This window comes from Poecilia reticulata, chromosome 9, assembly GCF_904066995.2.
Source record: "Poecilia reticulata chromosome 9, P_reticulata-male-v2, whole genome shotgun sequence".
NCBI classification, from domain to species: Eukaryota; Metazoa; Chordata; class Actinopteri; order Cyprinodontiformes; family Poeciliidae; genus Poecilia; species Poecilia reticulata.
The window spans coordinates 3,379,729-3,396,954 of NC_088838.1; the positions used below are offsets into that span (position 1 = coordinate 3,379,729).

General features: G+C 38.3%; 1 protein-coding gene across 1 annotated transcript in view; it reads right to left on the reverse strand.

Moving 5' to 3' along the window:
* nr6a1a (nuclear receptor subfamily 6, group A, member 1a) overlaps window positions 1–17,226 on the reverse strand; it is a 129,907-nt gene that overhangs the window by 91,706 nt on the left and 20,975 nt on the right. Inside the window, exon 3 of the mRNA XM_008417362.3 lies at window positions 7,587–7,634. Coding sequence (XP_008415584.1) covers window positions 7,587–7,634 — 48 coding nt within the window. The remainder of the gene's footprint in view (window positions 1–7,586; window positions 7,635–17,226) is intronic.

Here is a 17,226-nt window from a genome sequence, read left to right on the forward strand (position 1 = left end):
TCAGCATTTGTCTACCACTATACTCACTATCCCTGCTCTGTACACGTCCGAACCATCTCAGTCTGGCTTCTCTGTCTGAAATGGTCATCATGCAACGCATCTGTCACGTTGAGATACGTACACCAATTATGTACCTCAATTCTAGCAAATTAGACTTCACCAGTTCTCAGAATCTACCTATATGTTCTGAACTCCGTCACTGTGCTTGTCCCTGAACCACTTGAGTTTGTCAAGACTTCACTTAGAAAAACTGAGTAGTGTTGTCATACGTTTTCAGCAAAAAGAAGCATTCTCACAACGCATCCAGTCAAGATGTCCTAGGTTTTTTCTGTATGTTCAAACACATATGCAGGCAAAAAGTCTGCAGATCTTTTTTCACTTTTTTCTGAACAATATAAAGTGTGCAATCAGAATTAACTCCCTGGAATACAGGAACCTATAGTTCCTCTAAAATGTATTACCTTTTTATTTAATCAATATTGAATATTAACAGCATTTTTATAAGAACTGAAGGTAATAGTTGACTATTAAAATGACACTAAAATACGTAATACCGCCCTGTTTAACAAATGCAGCTGCTTTAATGTTACATTATGCAGAAAACCTTTTTTCTCTCGGATTCTTTTATCATTTACCACATGAATCAAATTTGATGTATTAACAATTTATTAACAATTTAATAAATTGGATTAGAAAGTGCCACAGAAGCAAAATGAAAGTCTTGAGATTAAGGATGAGACGTTTCAACACCAAGTGTTAAATAAAAAGGCAGTTTGGATTTTTTAACTGCAACAAGGATTTCCAATGTTATTCTCACTAAAAGAAACAACATAATCAGTCCTTTTACCCACCTGGCTCTAGCTCCTTGTCAGCTGTGGCTGACCAAGCAAACATTCAGCACGATGACTGCTCTCTTCACTATTGTTTGGTCTGTTTAACTGGTTGCCAGATTTCTTAGCCAAATAGTTTCCAAGAGTCTGGTTCTGCTTGACAAGACAGCCAAGAAAATAAAGTTTACTGCCGGGAGCAGTTAAGAGGGCCGTCTGCTTTACTGGACTGACTGTGTGTTTAACTCCAGGTAAGAGAGCAGAAGCTGTTGCCTTGAGGGTGAACTGATTTTGTTAGGTTGTAATTTTGGCATAAATGGTTTACATCCAAGCTAAAATTATTCTTTGTCTGTTTCAATGATATCAAACTCAAAAAGAGTTGCATATATAATAACCAGCTGTACACCTATAAAATAGCAATAGCAACTCTCAAAGGCAAGTCAAATAATTGAATAAAATAATAAATAAGTATATCTCAATAAGTATAAAAATATAGTAGAAACACAGAACTGAGATGTTAAAGAAAAATAAAAATAAATTTTATGACCAGTAATAATTCATCAGAGCATGCCCCAGTCTTTCCATCCCTGAAAACAGTCAGAAAGTAGCACCTTAAAACAGTCAAAATCACAGCTGAGTTGCCATCAGATTTAAAAACAAAACACCAGATAAATGTGGAACTAAATACTGATTAACTATATTTCAGCTCAATCCCTCCTCCATAGCAAAAGAGTGATGAAGCAGCCTAGTTTAGCCATCTAAACTAGGGCTGAACAATATTAATCATACCTAATTACAATATTATTGACAGACATTCAGATGACAACATTGCTTAAAATGTTATTTTTCCTTCAATCATTATAATATCTTATTAGCTTCTCAGCAACTAAAATCTACATCAAATGTCTTCATGATGGCCAGCAGGAGACCGTCCAATTGTTAAAATATATCACAAGTATGCAAAGCATGAATGCATGGCCCTTTAAAAAGACCACCAAATACTGCAATCAAGCAGTCCTTACGTCATCATTGCACCATTACACAGATCACAGTTGCAATAAAATCTCCAACTCAATACTCTTTCCTTTATTTAACAAGGCGAAACCCCACTGAGATTTAGATCTTGTTTCCAGGAGGAACAGCAATATTATACAGACCATGTTCCAAGCCTCAGAGTATTTTTTTACTGAGCTCTACCACCTCTGTTATTACTATGGTGTCAATCCTGACTATTTAAAATAATATACTCATCTACTAGATAGTAAATTTATGCATTTGAAAATTATGATACATTTTCATCTATATTACATAGAGTCCACTTCAGCTGAAAGTGATGTCTGTGTTACAAAGAACAAAATAAAACTACATTCAAATATTTTCTGAGTTGGGTAGGTCAGTTTGAGGTAGAGTGTATCAATTCTTTAAATCAAATGGCAATTGTGCTCAGCACAGGTTGCAAATTTGCTTGGAGAAGAGTTTTGGTCTAAACGTTCTGTTATTAGGAGTGTGTTCTAGATCTATGAAAAACAGTGGAGAGTGGGAAGGAATCATGACAGTTATTTTTGCCAAATTCTTGCCTACCTCCACATCTAACTCATTTTCTACAGAGTCAAGCTTTACTTTTTTAGCTGGCAGAGCAGGACGGGGCCTCAGCGCTGTTAGTAGCCTAAAGCAGCTTCCCACCATGAACCAGATGTTAAATTCCACATCTCCACTCTGATTTTCAGTCACACGTTACAGGCCTGTGCTGTGTGAGCTGATTTGGTAATGTTGCCTGTTCTCTTTATTCAGAATCTGCTTCATGTCCATGTGTGAAACAAGCTTGGAAAAACAACATTAAGAACAGCTTCTGATTCAGATCCTTCCAATGTTCAATGCTTCAGAAATCTTTGCCAATTATTTTAAGAAATAAAAATATGCTTTGTGAGCTGATTTGTTTTGTTCAGTTAGTGATATTGTATTTTAAAGCCACCATCTGTAATGTATACATTCCTGAAACAGGAGACAAGTACCAATTACCATCATGATTCATTAAACCAATGGAGAAGATACTGGCATATTGGAACAATGTGACTGGAACTGACCAAGTGAGACATTTTAAACACACCTCCAGGAATTTCCCTGAGTAGACACATGGTGCATTTCATTTATCTAGTTAGAGCTGGCATTTACATTGTCTGAGGAGAGAACAAGACACATTTTAGTTTATAGTTGCTCTAATAAAACGTACGTCATTTCTTGATTTTGTGTAATTGTGTGAGAGGGAGGTAGTTTAGACATCAATATCTGATGGAATAAACCAAAACATATTCTGGAAATAAACTCTTTTAATCCAGGTTTTGATATCCTCTTTCGCATCTCAGCAGGCTACAAAATGGGCTCCTTCATCAGCCTCATTTCTAAATTTGGTGTTTGCCATGGCTGACTTCAAGTCAGAAAAACAAGAAGAAGCTGCCCTGTTAAAACACAAAATCTTACCAAGTAATTTTAGTGCAAAAATCTTAGTAAACTTGAAATAAGACTAAGCTAACTTACAAGCAACATTTCAGCAAGATATAGCAGTTTGTTTTAAGTCAATGATTCTTGAAAATAGATTAAAAAGTACAAATTCCACAGGCAGATTATTTCGATTATAACAAGATATTTTTGTCATAAGTGAAATAATCTGATAAAAGGAACAAGTACGTTTTCATCAATATAACTGACTTAAAACAAGCTCATATTTCTTATAAGGTAGCTTAGTCTCATTTCAAGCATACTAAGGCATTTGCACAAAAAACTCAACCAAAAGTAATTGGGTAGATCTTGCATTTTTGCAGTGTGTGAATGAAAGAGTATCTGCAGAGATCCTTATGCAGCAGGCTCTCTGCATAAAGTGTATTAGGGCCACACAAAACTCAGTGTGTTTATCCCTGTGGAGTTGGGCTTTGTCATCACACACTGTGAAGATATAGGCACTGACACTGGGAACAGTGTGACCCACTTCTCCCTGACCTGGAAACACTCCGCAGGCTGACCCCGAGTCTAACGCCAACGCGAGTTGAATCAAGCAAGAGGGGGGAAAAAAAGATGGGACGGTGAATCACATCAAGGCTAATCATGAATTATTAAAGGTTAAAATGATAAGAAAGCACAGAGGTCAGCAGCAGCAGCTCCCAAATTACATGGCAGCATTCACGCCAAATTCAGAGGCATAAAAGTCTGAGAGGATCACAGGAGGAGAAAAGGAAAGTCAAAAAATGAAAAGTATTGGTTTTATATTTTCATTAGCAATCCATTTAACTATACGTTCACTTCAGTTATTCGGTGGTCTTAGCAACAGTAAAAATCTCATAAAAAAAACAAAATCCAAAAGAAAGAATAAAGAGAAGTGTTGATGTTGTAGCATTGTTGAGTGTTCAGCGGCAACGCGAGTAGAGAAATGAGAACCTGGTGGTCTATGGATGACTTTTGGACACCACCATAAGAACCTGGCCCAGTTATGTGAGGACAAAGGAAAGGCATGTGCTGAGCTCAGGCCAAGTACTTCCATATGGGTGCTGAGTTCACTGGGTCCAGGTGGCATGTGGCAGGAAACACTACACGGTCTGTCAGCAGGGATTTGCTGCCACCCGATGGTCTGAGGGGTGTAGTGCATCAGAGACACTGAATACAATCACCTTATGAATTTAAGATTAACTAGAAATTAACAAGAAAGGGGGGGAGGGGGGGAGGAAGGGTTAAAACAAAGAAAAATATAGACTTTTCATAAAATATAAAAGCTACTTCTAAAATGGATCAGACGTCCATGTAGATATTAGGACTGATTCTAAGTTTTTTATCCCTCATTTGCATTTGCTTATGAAAATGGTTTGAAGTAGTATTGAACAAAGTGAAAACAGGATGCAGAGATCCAGTGAGTGATACAAACAAGAGTCCAAGCTGGTAATGATTAACCATGGAGAGGTGCAGTCACCAAAGTACCATGACAACCTCACTCTCTACCAGGTGCTAGACTGGGGTCAAGCACCATGTGAAAGGGGGAGGAGCCACAGAGGCAAAATACTTCAGGATGCAAGTCACAAAACAGCCATTTAGAGCAGAGACCCTCCTTATATGGGAAGCAGCATCTGTTAGATCAGCTTTAGCTGTGGAAAGTAGAGAAGCAACCTTTGAGAAAGAAACAAAGAGTTTTTGACCATCACCAGAACATGTGTTACTATGCTTAAAAATGATTGATTTAAAAATAAAAATCTAATTAGATCAATATCTCATCAAGATATTGTTTTATAAGATAAAACTATGAATGTATTTATGAAGGACACAACTCGGAAGAATTGAATTTAAAAATAAATTTAAGCATAAGCAGAAATATTTCCAGCTTTAATCATTTATTGAAAGCTTGAAAAGGTTTGGCAACAAAAAAGCATAAGTGTTTTCTTGCTTCTGATCAATCTTAAAATCTTTCTTTAAAAGAAGTGGCAATCAGGACTTGAAACCACAAGTAAAACATTAATAATAATCAAATAAGATTATCAATTTGGAAAACCTGAACTAATTAAAATAATTAGTAAAAATGAATGATAAATGTTTGGCATGTTAAAAGATGTCAAAATGAACCCCAAGCAGAAGATGACATGGCGTCAGCTTTGAGCAAAATGAGCCAAGAGCCAGTATTTTACCAGCTGCCATCTGAAGCTAACTACGAGTTGTCTCTGAACATGTTGATATCTAAACTGACATGAGTATTACATCTACAGGCGTAGTGTTGAAAACAGCTGTTGCCAGCTCAGTTATTTGGCCCCTGACCTGGGTGTTTGGGCACTGAATGGAGGCTTGTGAATTCCCACCCTGTTAGAAGCATTTACAAGCCCAAAGAGCCTCGCCTCAGCCCCCCTTGACCTCAGCCTCACCCTTGCCCAGAGCTTGCACCGAGGCATCCTGGGAGCATAAAAGGGCCAAAAGAGAGAAAGAGAGCAGTCCTGGCAGCAAGCCTACCTTGTCAAGTTTACAACCCAATCAGGCACTGCCTCATAAATTTCCACCTCATCCTCCTACAAGCTAACAATGCTGTCCATTCAGTTTGTGCTGCTTTAATAGCTCCTCTCCAGCTTCCTTCCACTGCCTAGAAACAAGCCTGCTCTCCTCCTCCTCTTACCTCAAAGCTTTAGAAAGGGATGAGCAGAAAGCGTACGTCCAAGCAGAGCAACACACAATCAGGTCAGTGAGGAGTCACGGCGAGGTCAGCTGTTTCTCAACTGTGTCTGACCTCTGACCTTCTCTACAGTGCCACCTGGTGCTGGAATGACACTCAGAGGAGTCTAAAGTGAACTTCACGTGAACCTGGACCTTAACATTGGACCACTGCCTCACCCCGGCCCCTCCAGTGCAGGTTTCCTTTAAAGCAAAGGACCACTGGCTTTACCATTTTGACCACTTATCATTTTATTAACAGACATTACCTGCTTACATCACAAACACTTACGAGTGCTGACTCAAACTAGTTGTTATGGTTCCAGGCACTTCCTGTCCACTGCTTGTGTTCAGTTAATTTCAGCTGATGGATTCTGGATTCACAGCAACTGTTAATGCTGTAGTTTTAAAGAAGCAAAACACAGCTCTGTCCACGGGAGCCTGGTACCGCTGAGCTCATACTCCCCTCTTGTGGACATAAAGAGAAAGATATATATATTTTAAACTCTGCTTTGTCACTAGAGGGAGCTCTTTCTTTAATAGTTTTTATCAGCAGTCACTGAAGTCATCATAAGTCTGACCAATGAAAAGGGACTCATTATTTTTTTAATCAGTACCGACTACTGCAATGTGTAATGTAGCAATAGATACAGTAAATATTCTCCATTAACACCCTTATTCTTTAGTAGATCTGGGTGTAGTGATGGACTCAGACCTGAACCTTCAGAGTCACATAGACACAGTACAAAGTTGGTCTTCCATCACCTGAAAAACATTTCCAGGATTAAAGAACTAATGTCCCAGCGAGATTTAGAGAAACTCATACATGTGTTTATCTTTAGTCAGATTGATTACTGCAACAGTGTCTCTACAGGTCTGCCTGGGAAAAAATAAATAAATAAAAAAATCAATCTTCCAGCTGCAGCTGATCTAGAACGCTGCTGCTGGCAGCAAAATCCAGCGCTTTGGATTTTGTTCTTCCACCAGGAAGATGGAGCACATCACCCTAAAGTCCTTCTACTTGGTTCCTGGAGCTCAGAGAGTAGACTTTAAAATACTGCCGATAGTTTATAATTACTGAACAGCTTAGCACCAGAACACATTAAAGATCTGCTGCTGCTGTTGTATCAACCTTCCAGATGCTCTGTTTTGTTCCAGAAATAGAACAAAACATGGAGAAGAAACATTCAGCTTGTATGCACCACAAATCTGGAATAAACTTCTAGAAAACTGAGAAAGTTGAAATCCTGAGCTCCTTTAAATCTAGACTGAAAATCCACTTGATTAGAGCTGCTTTTGAATATAATAAATGAAACATTTTTCACATCTTGATATGCAACGATGGCACTTGACAAAATTTAATGTTTACTGGTTTTCTCAATTGACGACTGTGTGGCATCTTCTATGACTTTGTATTTTTGTGTTTTTAATATGTAAAGTACTTGTTGAATTGGTTGAATGGTTTTGAGAACATTTCAGCAACTTGTACCTTGTTGCTGAAATGTGCAGTACAAATAAACTTGATTGATTGATCAAAAAAAGGAAGTTAAAAGATTTACTTCTGGAAGGCAAAGTGTTTGAACTCACCCATGCTGTCGCTGGGTTCTGTCTCCAGGGGATGGTCACCATAAAAACCTGGTGGGAAGGCATATAGAGGCAGAGGAACAGTTAGATATTACACTCATGGTTTGCTTTTAGTGTTAAAAACTGAAGAGTGGCTCTGGAAAGTGCTTTATGCTGCAGGAATCTGCGTTGTTGTTTGGCAAATACGCTCTGCAGGAGAAAACATGGAATCCTTTGCAGCATCACCACCACTGCCCAATGACCAAACAGATATCACATAACAAATCTCATCCCCCAATCCAGAAACAAACAGCAACAATATGGAAATAAATATTAGCCATTAATACCGTCCCAATGTTTTTTGGGGGTTTTTTGTAATCGGACCGATACAGATATGTTAAACTTCTGAATTGGTTAATAAATACTACTAAACTTTTTAAATTAAGCAGATATCAAACATAAAATTAGCAGAATCCCCCTGCAAATCAGTCTGAGATCCCAAAGATTCCACAGAGCAAAGGCCAGAGGGGATCTAGTTCCTCCAGGGTGTTCTGGGTCTGCCCTGGAGATTTAGTATGACATGACCATCCCACTTATACCTGGAATTTCAATTTTTCAGTCTTTGTGAATATTTCTTACATAGAACAAGGAGAAAAAGCGTTAAATCAGGAGCTTAGCATTCAACCACTAGCCATGAAGCTAGGGCCTTATGGAATCTGTTTTATTATTTCCTAAATTCCATGTTTTTCATGTTAACCATATTTATTAACCCAAGAAGAATGTAATCATTGTGTGAATGAAAAGAAAACAAATCAATAGAAGGTCAGCATACATATGTTTCACAAATACAACAGAGCGCTGCGGTTCAACAGAACATTAGCTTTACAAGATGCTAGGGTGGTTCTTCCCAATATTTGTAAGAACTCAATAATCATGAGCAAAACTAAAAATCTTATTAACATATGAAAATCTTCATTTTAAAAATGCTTTATAGTTGATCTGAATACCTAAATATTTATCACTTAAAAAAACCTGCAAAACTAAAAGCTTGACTGTCAGTGTTTTGGAGTAGCTTTCAAGTTCCTGCAACTGCACACGCCACTGTTTATTTTTTAGTCATAGCTACTGTTTGTTTTAATATTTCTCGTCTCCTTCTAATTTTATCAAATTTTGTTTGCATCATTTAATGTTTATTTGTTTCCACCTTAGATTTTAGTCAGTCATAGTGATATGGTAATAGTTTTCTTGGATTATATTGGGCTAAGGCCGCACGATATATTGCTAATTTATTATCATCACAATATCAATGTAAACAGTAAGTGTTTGGATTCCAAAAACTATTACCTGATTATCCAAGTACAATGCATTAAAAGTGTATTGTCTCTATGACAAATGCATTTTGAACTTGTTTACTGGAGCAGAATGAAAACTTTCAGATGATAAAAGAGGTGGTGATGATTCAGCACCCAATCAGTCATGCCTGTCTGTAGACAGATCTTTGACCCTACTGAACAATGATTGCATTTTGTGACTCGTAAAAATTTGTGTGTTTGTGTGTAACCACAACAGTAGCATGTATGTTGACAATTGAAGATGGTTTAATGTCATAACGGAAGATGTTGGCCAAAACTTAGTAAGTTGTCGTCGTCAATATCTATACTCTGTCTTAAGACAATTCACAGTACAAGATAAAAACATTGTTTTTAGAAATTCTCAGAATTATGGTTTTAAATAACCTAAGATTTTAATATTACCAAAAGATTGTGTTCATTATGTTGCCATTCTAGTCCAAAGTGTTGTCTCATCATGAGCTGGACGTTTGACCTCTTACTGCTGTGGAAAATGCTTCTCATCTTCCAGAACCCTGCTTGGTGTCACCAATTGTTATATTCTACTGGGCTGCACACAGATTATGAATCTAGCCTACACTTGACTTGACAACAAAAAACAGTGTTTTGAGTGTTGCATGTGTATTGAGCCTTTGCATTGATGTTCAACAGACAGACTGTACACCTCACTATCCATTCTTTCACATCAGGTAATGTGGTTATTATTTTGCTGTCTTTAGGGAATAGTGTGATGAATCCTTTCTGCAGACCACCTCACAGACTTTTAGACCAAAAATTTATCTCACAACACAAACTGCTGGAGCATTTTTAGCCATAAAATGAAATCAAGCTGGATAACTGGACTAATCGATATAATAAACAATGGACCAATCAACCAATGGACCACACTGTCTGATTTTAATGCACAGCCTGATGTATCATCTGACATCCATAGCTGAAGAACAATCTGCTTTCTTCATATCAGTTACCCTCTTGGTGCCAGAATTTATTTTTACCCACCCCCCCTCCACATCTTGCCTCCTTCAGCAGTGCAGCCATCTGTGCGCCCACCGAGTAACAGCTTCTCACTTACACAGCGCCCAGTAAGCCACATCATTCATGTCCAGACTGCTTCAGACCAAGGGGCCATCAGTATCGAGTCCACCAAACCACTCACCTCCCCCGATTTGTGTCAGCGTACCTCCGTGCTACCAACAGCTGTAGACCCCTGACCCGACACACGCTAGCTGCTCCCCTGCCCCTCCCCACCTCCTGCCCAGAACCAGCCCCGCAGTCAACAGCAGCATATGTTCTCCCTAGAGCATACACCAACACACACGTGCCTCAGTCATCTTCCTGCTGAACAGACACACACTTATACAAATGTAACAAGAACGAATGTCTGCAGGCCCCTGCCGAGTGCACAATCTAGTTCACTGTCGATGTTTCAAATCATGTGATCGGCCATCCTGGTCAACAATAATGGTGATGAACTGATTATTGAAATAATCATTAACTATTTTAGTAATTAAATAATCAATAACTGGAGTAAGCAGACTAAGGTCATTTGCTAAGAGAACATCACACTCAAATTAAGCCAACGCTGTATGAAAAATATATGCAGTTTGATTTAAATAGAAAAAATAAATACCTTATTTGTCTGTAAATCTGTTCTATTCAGAACTCCTCAAATGTCAGTTTCAGCTTCACCTGTTTCAAAAGTAATAAAAAATTTTTTAAAAAATCCTATTATGCACCTTTTGTTATCGGATTTTTGATTGGTTAATTAGACAAATAAACAGATCAGTCCTCCGCTGTACTGATGGCCTGAGCTTCACAGGTTGATGTTAGAGGAATTTTTAAGCCAAGAAAGCATCTTTTGCTGCAAATAATCCAGTGTTCACTGAAGGGATGTTGTTATTTACGTCAATATAATGAAATTGAATTATTTATTTATTTGCATTTTTTATTTAATTAAATTAAATGGTTAAGTGAAAAATTTGCAGAATGTGCCGCTTTTTGTAAATCAGATTAATCAAAAATATTGTCTGACAAATAGAATACTCCGTTATTAAAATGTGTTGGCTGCAGCCCTAAATAAACAGCGGAATAAATAAAAGCTGTTCATTTTTCTTAAGAAACCATAAGCTAAGAATGTCAAAGAATTTGTGAAGTTACAGTGAATATTCACAACCTGAGAGCAAGAGAAAACGGAGCTCTCCTTCAACACAAAGCCAGCTTCACAGTGTTCCCTTACCCACTGTGAGGGTCCTGGTCTATCAACCCTCCACAAATTTTTCTCTGATTTTTTAGTTGCTCTCTGGTCAACTGACAACATTTCTGAGATCAGAGCCAGGTGTTGTTTCAGTCTGTTCTCCAAAGCTTCAATGTTCACCATGACCAGCCCCACAGTACAGAAGAACAGAGCGCTTGAGTGTGTGGTCTCTGTCACTAATCCCCACAACAGCTTATTGACCATCATAGCCTGAGGCTGGACAGGTTTCCAGCAGCAGCCCATACAGCCAGAGCCTGCTCCGCTGTGGCCCATTGTCTGCCGACAATGAAAGGCTGCATCTTTAACCTTTCACCTTTAAAACCTTTGCAACCTCCAGCACAATCAGCTCACCATCAAAACAACATACCGTCTTCCCCCCTGGCTCCCTGCTTGTGGATTGGGACGTATGGAGCATGATAGATTTGTGTGGTTTACCACCAAGTAGCTCAACAATATAGCATCCATCATCTCTGGATGTTCTGATGACTTCCAGCCGGCCTGCATCAGCAGGCTTTGATGTGCAGCTGAGCTATCACCGTACGACTCATTCGATCATACATAATTAACGGTCTGTTCATAATTAACATGAAAAAATTCTTAGGCAGTAGTCTATAGGGCTACACCATATCAGGAAAATGGAAATGAATAAATGGATTTATTCATTAAGTTTGTCATTACCAATAAATATTACTGACAAAGACCCTGAATGTTTGCTGCAGCAGCTTGTACAATAAATGATTTTTATTGCAATCCAAGGAGTTCTTTGCTAGGGGTGGGCATTTATCTATTAGAGGCCCCATGGGCCAAAACTTACAAACTCTCTTACACATAGTGAATGTGAGAGAGTTTGATAGTAAATGTGAGAGAGTTTCTAAGTTTTGGCCCATGGGGCCTCTCATATTTATAGCACCGTTTATCATTTATCATTATAAATTTCTTATAAGATTTTTTTATTCATTGTTGTTGCTTTAAATTCCAATTGATGATGCTTTAAAAAAAACTGTCAGTATTAGAGATGTGCCGATCAGGTTTTTTCCTGCCGATTCCGATCACTACGGTTACATTATGTGGAAAAAGGAACCATGAATTCACCTTAATTTAGTTAAAAGCTTTTAACACCTTAATTTAGTTAAAAGCTTTTTTTGGGTTTTTTTCCAAGAAAAAAACCCAAAATAAAACAAAACAGGCATTGTGCAAATTGTACTGCTATCAATAATACTATCTTTAACAGACTGAAAACATATGAAGGCTCTGAAGACGCTAAATAATGTAAAGAGTCAAAGTAAAACCTCTGAACATTGCCAAAAGATTTAAGTATAAAACTTAACATTCAAAGGCAAAAACAGGATCCATTACAATAAACAATGCTGAGTTATTGAATGAAAACTTCCTGATAGCATGGCGGCTAGCTGATTACTGCTAGTTCTGATTGGCTGTTTCTGACTGAGCGGAGTAATTATGCAGAGCAGGGAGGAGATCGATTATTTTTTCAGAGATTATCTGTCTCATGTTAGGTCAGCGAAAGTTTTAATACGTATGTAAAATGTATTTTTTTTAAGCTAGAAGCTGCAGCTTTAAACAGAGGTTCGGTGTGAGAGTCACTACCAGGTGGAGCAGAAGCGGCGCTCCGTCTGTGAAATATTACTACCTGTAGCGCGTAGCAGGGGTTCAACAGCGAGAACAAAACCAGCGTCTTACATCGCAGCTCAAAGACTTAAATAATTTTGCGGGTTATTTGTTTAGCTTTCTGACCGTCATGCTAATCCGGGTGAGTGTTTGTAGCTGCGCGCTGCTTTACCTGCTATCTGATCCTCCATATGTCTTTTTTACTGCAGTCAGTCTCGATGTAGCCAAACTTCGTCAAGTATGCCATTGTTTTTATGCCATATTAGATTCGTTGTGTTGATGCATTTTGACCTGCTTCACCCCACGTGCTTCAATTTTCCGCCGCAACACACAAACTTCCCCATTCACTCAGTGCGTTATAGTTCCACATCGCTTAGGATTTGTTGCTGCGCGTTTGCGCAGTGTGAAGGAAAAAGGAGACCAACTGCACAGACAGGCTGCAAAATGAGATGCAGGTGATCGGTTTGTGTGATCGGCAACAAGAGACTGTGATCGGCCATCACCGATCATACACTTTTTCACAGAAATCGGCCGATTATGATCGGTGGCCGGTCGATCGGCACACCTCTAGTCAGTATCGTTAAGATTTTAAGTTTTGCTATTTTCTCCACTGTTTGTTCAATGACAGGATCAATAAATATCAATACATTTGAAAATCTGAGTTCAGTTTAGTGATGCAAATCTTCTTCATGCAACTGGTGTCCTAAAGAAGTGTATAATAAAGAGGAATATTTTCCAAGAGCAGTATCTGTTTGTGGGGGTCACTGCTCAGTCCTGCTCTCAGAGCCACACAGTTAAATAATTTTTATTGTCCCCTTTATCGCAATCATATTGTGACACTGATAAAGGTTTCATTTTTTAAATAAATAACATTTTTATCATCATCACAATAGTACCACAAAATACTGTGACAAAAATGTAAGTCCATATTGCCTACCCCTATTCTTTGCAATATTTATATTGCATACAGTAAAATTGCAACAACAGTGAATGTTTGCTATACAGCAGGGGTGCCCAAGTCGGTCCTCGAGGGTCAGCATCCTGCATGTTTTAGTTATCTCCCTGGTTTAGCACACCTGCGTCAAATGATGGCTCATAGAAGGCCTAAGAAGAACATTGACTTGCTGAGGAGGTTGTTGTCACCACCAGAGAGAGAACTAAAACATGCAGGATGCCGTCCCTCAAGGACCGATTTGGGCACCCCTGCTATACAGTATTGAGCAGCTCAGAGTAAAGGTGTAAAGAAATTAGGAGCTGTGAAGCAGCACAGAATCTAATGATTATTAGTGTAATTGTGTATTAATGTAATTTATGATGACAGATCATCCTGGAAGCAGGTCAAAAAGCATCAATCAACAAATCTAATGTGATATTAAGAAGCTAGCACTTGACAGAGTATGGTAGTTTATCAAAGCTCACTGCAGAGAATAAACTAAAACAAACTCAGTACTGTCAGACAGCAGTTGAAGCAGTCTTCAATTTCCAACACCCAGCAGTATGAACGCGACAGGCAGAAGGCTAAGCAAATAACCCCAAAAATTATTTCATTTTGCAGACATAATACTGCCCAAGCTCCAGCAGACAGAGTCCTAACACATCGAACGTCTCCTTAAAAAGGTGTTGCATCACCTGGAAGTTTCACAGCTCATATATGGAGCTGGAATTTCAGTGTTAAGTTTAACATCTCTGCGGAAAAATCCAGATTTTACACTTCGGCACAATAATATCTGCACCCTGCACAAGTAGGAAGATCAAGCGCTTAAATTCAGTGCTGCATCCGCCATTGTGGACCGACACAGGAATAGACTGTGTCGGTCCACAAGACTGTGGACCGACTGTGTCGGTGAGGAAAAGTGCAGATGCTTCTCTAACTTTAGTAAATGCTGTTGAACTTTTTTTGCCCGTTCAAAGTAAATGCTCTGTAATTTCACTAGTGCCTTTTTCTGCTTCAAGGTCTTCAAGGTCAAGACTAGATTAATCTGGTTTAGTAGCAAATGGGTTTTTAATGTGTATATGAAGCACTGTATTTATTTCTTTTCACATAATAAAAAAGGTAAACACTTTTTTGAAACTATGCACAACTGAGTTTGCTCATGCACAAAACAGTGTTGAATGCCACTTACATTTGACTTCAAATGTTTCCTTTGTTAGCTGGACATTATTCGACATATGCAATGTTGTGAGATCTATTTGACTTTCTGCATAATTTAAGCTGCTGAGAGTTTTACTGTTAAATATTGCATCACTGATAACAGATTTTTCAGTTGTGGTTTTGACTGAATAGTTGCTGCACTTTGCTTGCAAGTTTTTGTATGCGCTTATGTAAATTAAGGTGATTTTGTGGTTCCTTTCTGCCAGATCTGTGTTATTGGTGTTGGTGATCAGCCCCGATCAGCATTTAGGGCTGATTCAGTAGCATAAAACTTGATCGGAGGATCCCTACTAATATTTATGCTCCAAAAGAATCCCTAAAAACATTGAAACAGCCCATTTTTTTACAGCTTTTCCCCTACGCAGCAGGGGACCTACCCTAAAGAGAAATGAAGGGCAGTATCAACCCGGTAACCATAGTACATCAGCCTCAACTTTTAAGTCTGTTCTGATCTCGATGCCAAAACCCAAATAGTAGTAAATTACCTGTTATTCCAGCAAATAGGTTTGTTTTAAATAAAGAGCTACAGAGAGAAAAGATAAATTATTTGTTTCTGAATGAGTTTTAAGACTGCCCCTAAAAAACTGTTGGTTGTGTGAGGTCCTAGTGGCAGCAATGCGTTTCTTCCACCCTGTGGTCTATGTGTTCTATACCATTACCATGGAGAAACTCATTAATCAGATATTCTGTTTGCCACTGTGACTAAGCTGCCAAGTGCTGATAGTAAAACAACAACTAATGACAAATTCAATCAAATTTAATGTGCGTACTTTCAAAATTAGGTGAAACAGCAGCTCAAAATCAAACTGCTCTTTGAGGCTATTCAAACGCTGGCATGTCAATAAACTCACAGATATATTTGTAAGTATATAGTGAAACGCCCAACAAATTAACTGGATCTAGAAGATCAAAACGCTCTTTGAAGGGGAGCAACACCAGTAATCCAATGCATCTTCTTGGACATAGAGTTTCTATGGTGACCAACTGCTGTACTGGCCTATAGGTGGCAGTAGACCCCATCACTTTATTACAATATCAATCTTTAACTAGGAGACGTACCACAGATTTAGATCAGCCAGCACAAATGGAGCCTAGTAGTACATACTGCTAATAGGTTGTTGCTATGGACAAAACGAACAATATGCTCAAGTGTACATGCTGTACATGCTACCAGCCACTCAGTACATTCATCCAGCCACTCAGTTTTCATCCATTTACTTATTTACCCATGGTCCTTCCTGTTTAACATGACCAAATCAGTAGTGTGCGCCATCTGAAACAGATGGAGAGTCCATCACAGTTCCAACAAAGAACGAGACAAAAATACACAACACACTAAGTTTATCATCACCCTTTTTTGGGCCAACGCCCCCCTAGCCTTTATCCACGTCTCTCACTGCCCCCCACCAAAGAATTTGTAGGCTACTTTGCACTGACAATTATTTTATCATTAATATTACTATCACTATTGTAGATGTTTTGATTTTTATGCTTGTTTCTGTATTTATCATCAAAAATAATTTCCCAGAGAACAAGAGAGTCATGGAAATAGAAATTATTTTCACAGGCGTCTACAAAAAATGCAATGAACATTCAACTTAAAATCAGTAGGCCTAGCGGCAGCCAGTCAGAGTGGAAAGAATATTCTTATTCTTTGCCATTTTCTAGTTGTTAAATATTCCACAAAATGACCAGATAAAAGATGTTCAACATGCCAGTTTAAACTTTGAACTAGTTGCAAACCGACTGAGCTCTGCAACATTAAAACATGGATAGAGCTGTAACTACATTAATCATAGCTCTTCTTCTCTTCAGTGTTTGTCAGTTTCTGGTGGTGCAGCTCTGTGCTGCCTTCAGGAGAATGGGACATTAGAGTATCATCCATAAAACTTCACCCACAAGGCATTTATTGTGCAAACCAGAACTTTCAGTGTAAAAACAAAATTTCCAGATCCTTTTAATGCCATACAAATATGAGACAGAAACATGGATTATATCTTTATATAAACCTGTCTATTGATTTATAGATTAATAGTTTTACTGGACATAAATTACAAAGAACAAATCTGGTTCTTAATAAAATCCTAATGAGTCAAACTGAAAGTGTCATGGAGTCATCAGCCTCATGACATTAACACTGACATGAAAAATAATATTGAAGAAATATATCAAATCTAATTAAAAACATAAATAAGTGATAAGTTCTTTACTGTTATGGTCTGTAAGATATATTTATTCTCAGTACTAGATATGGTCTCAACAAACCCATGGCACTTCAACAAT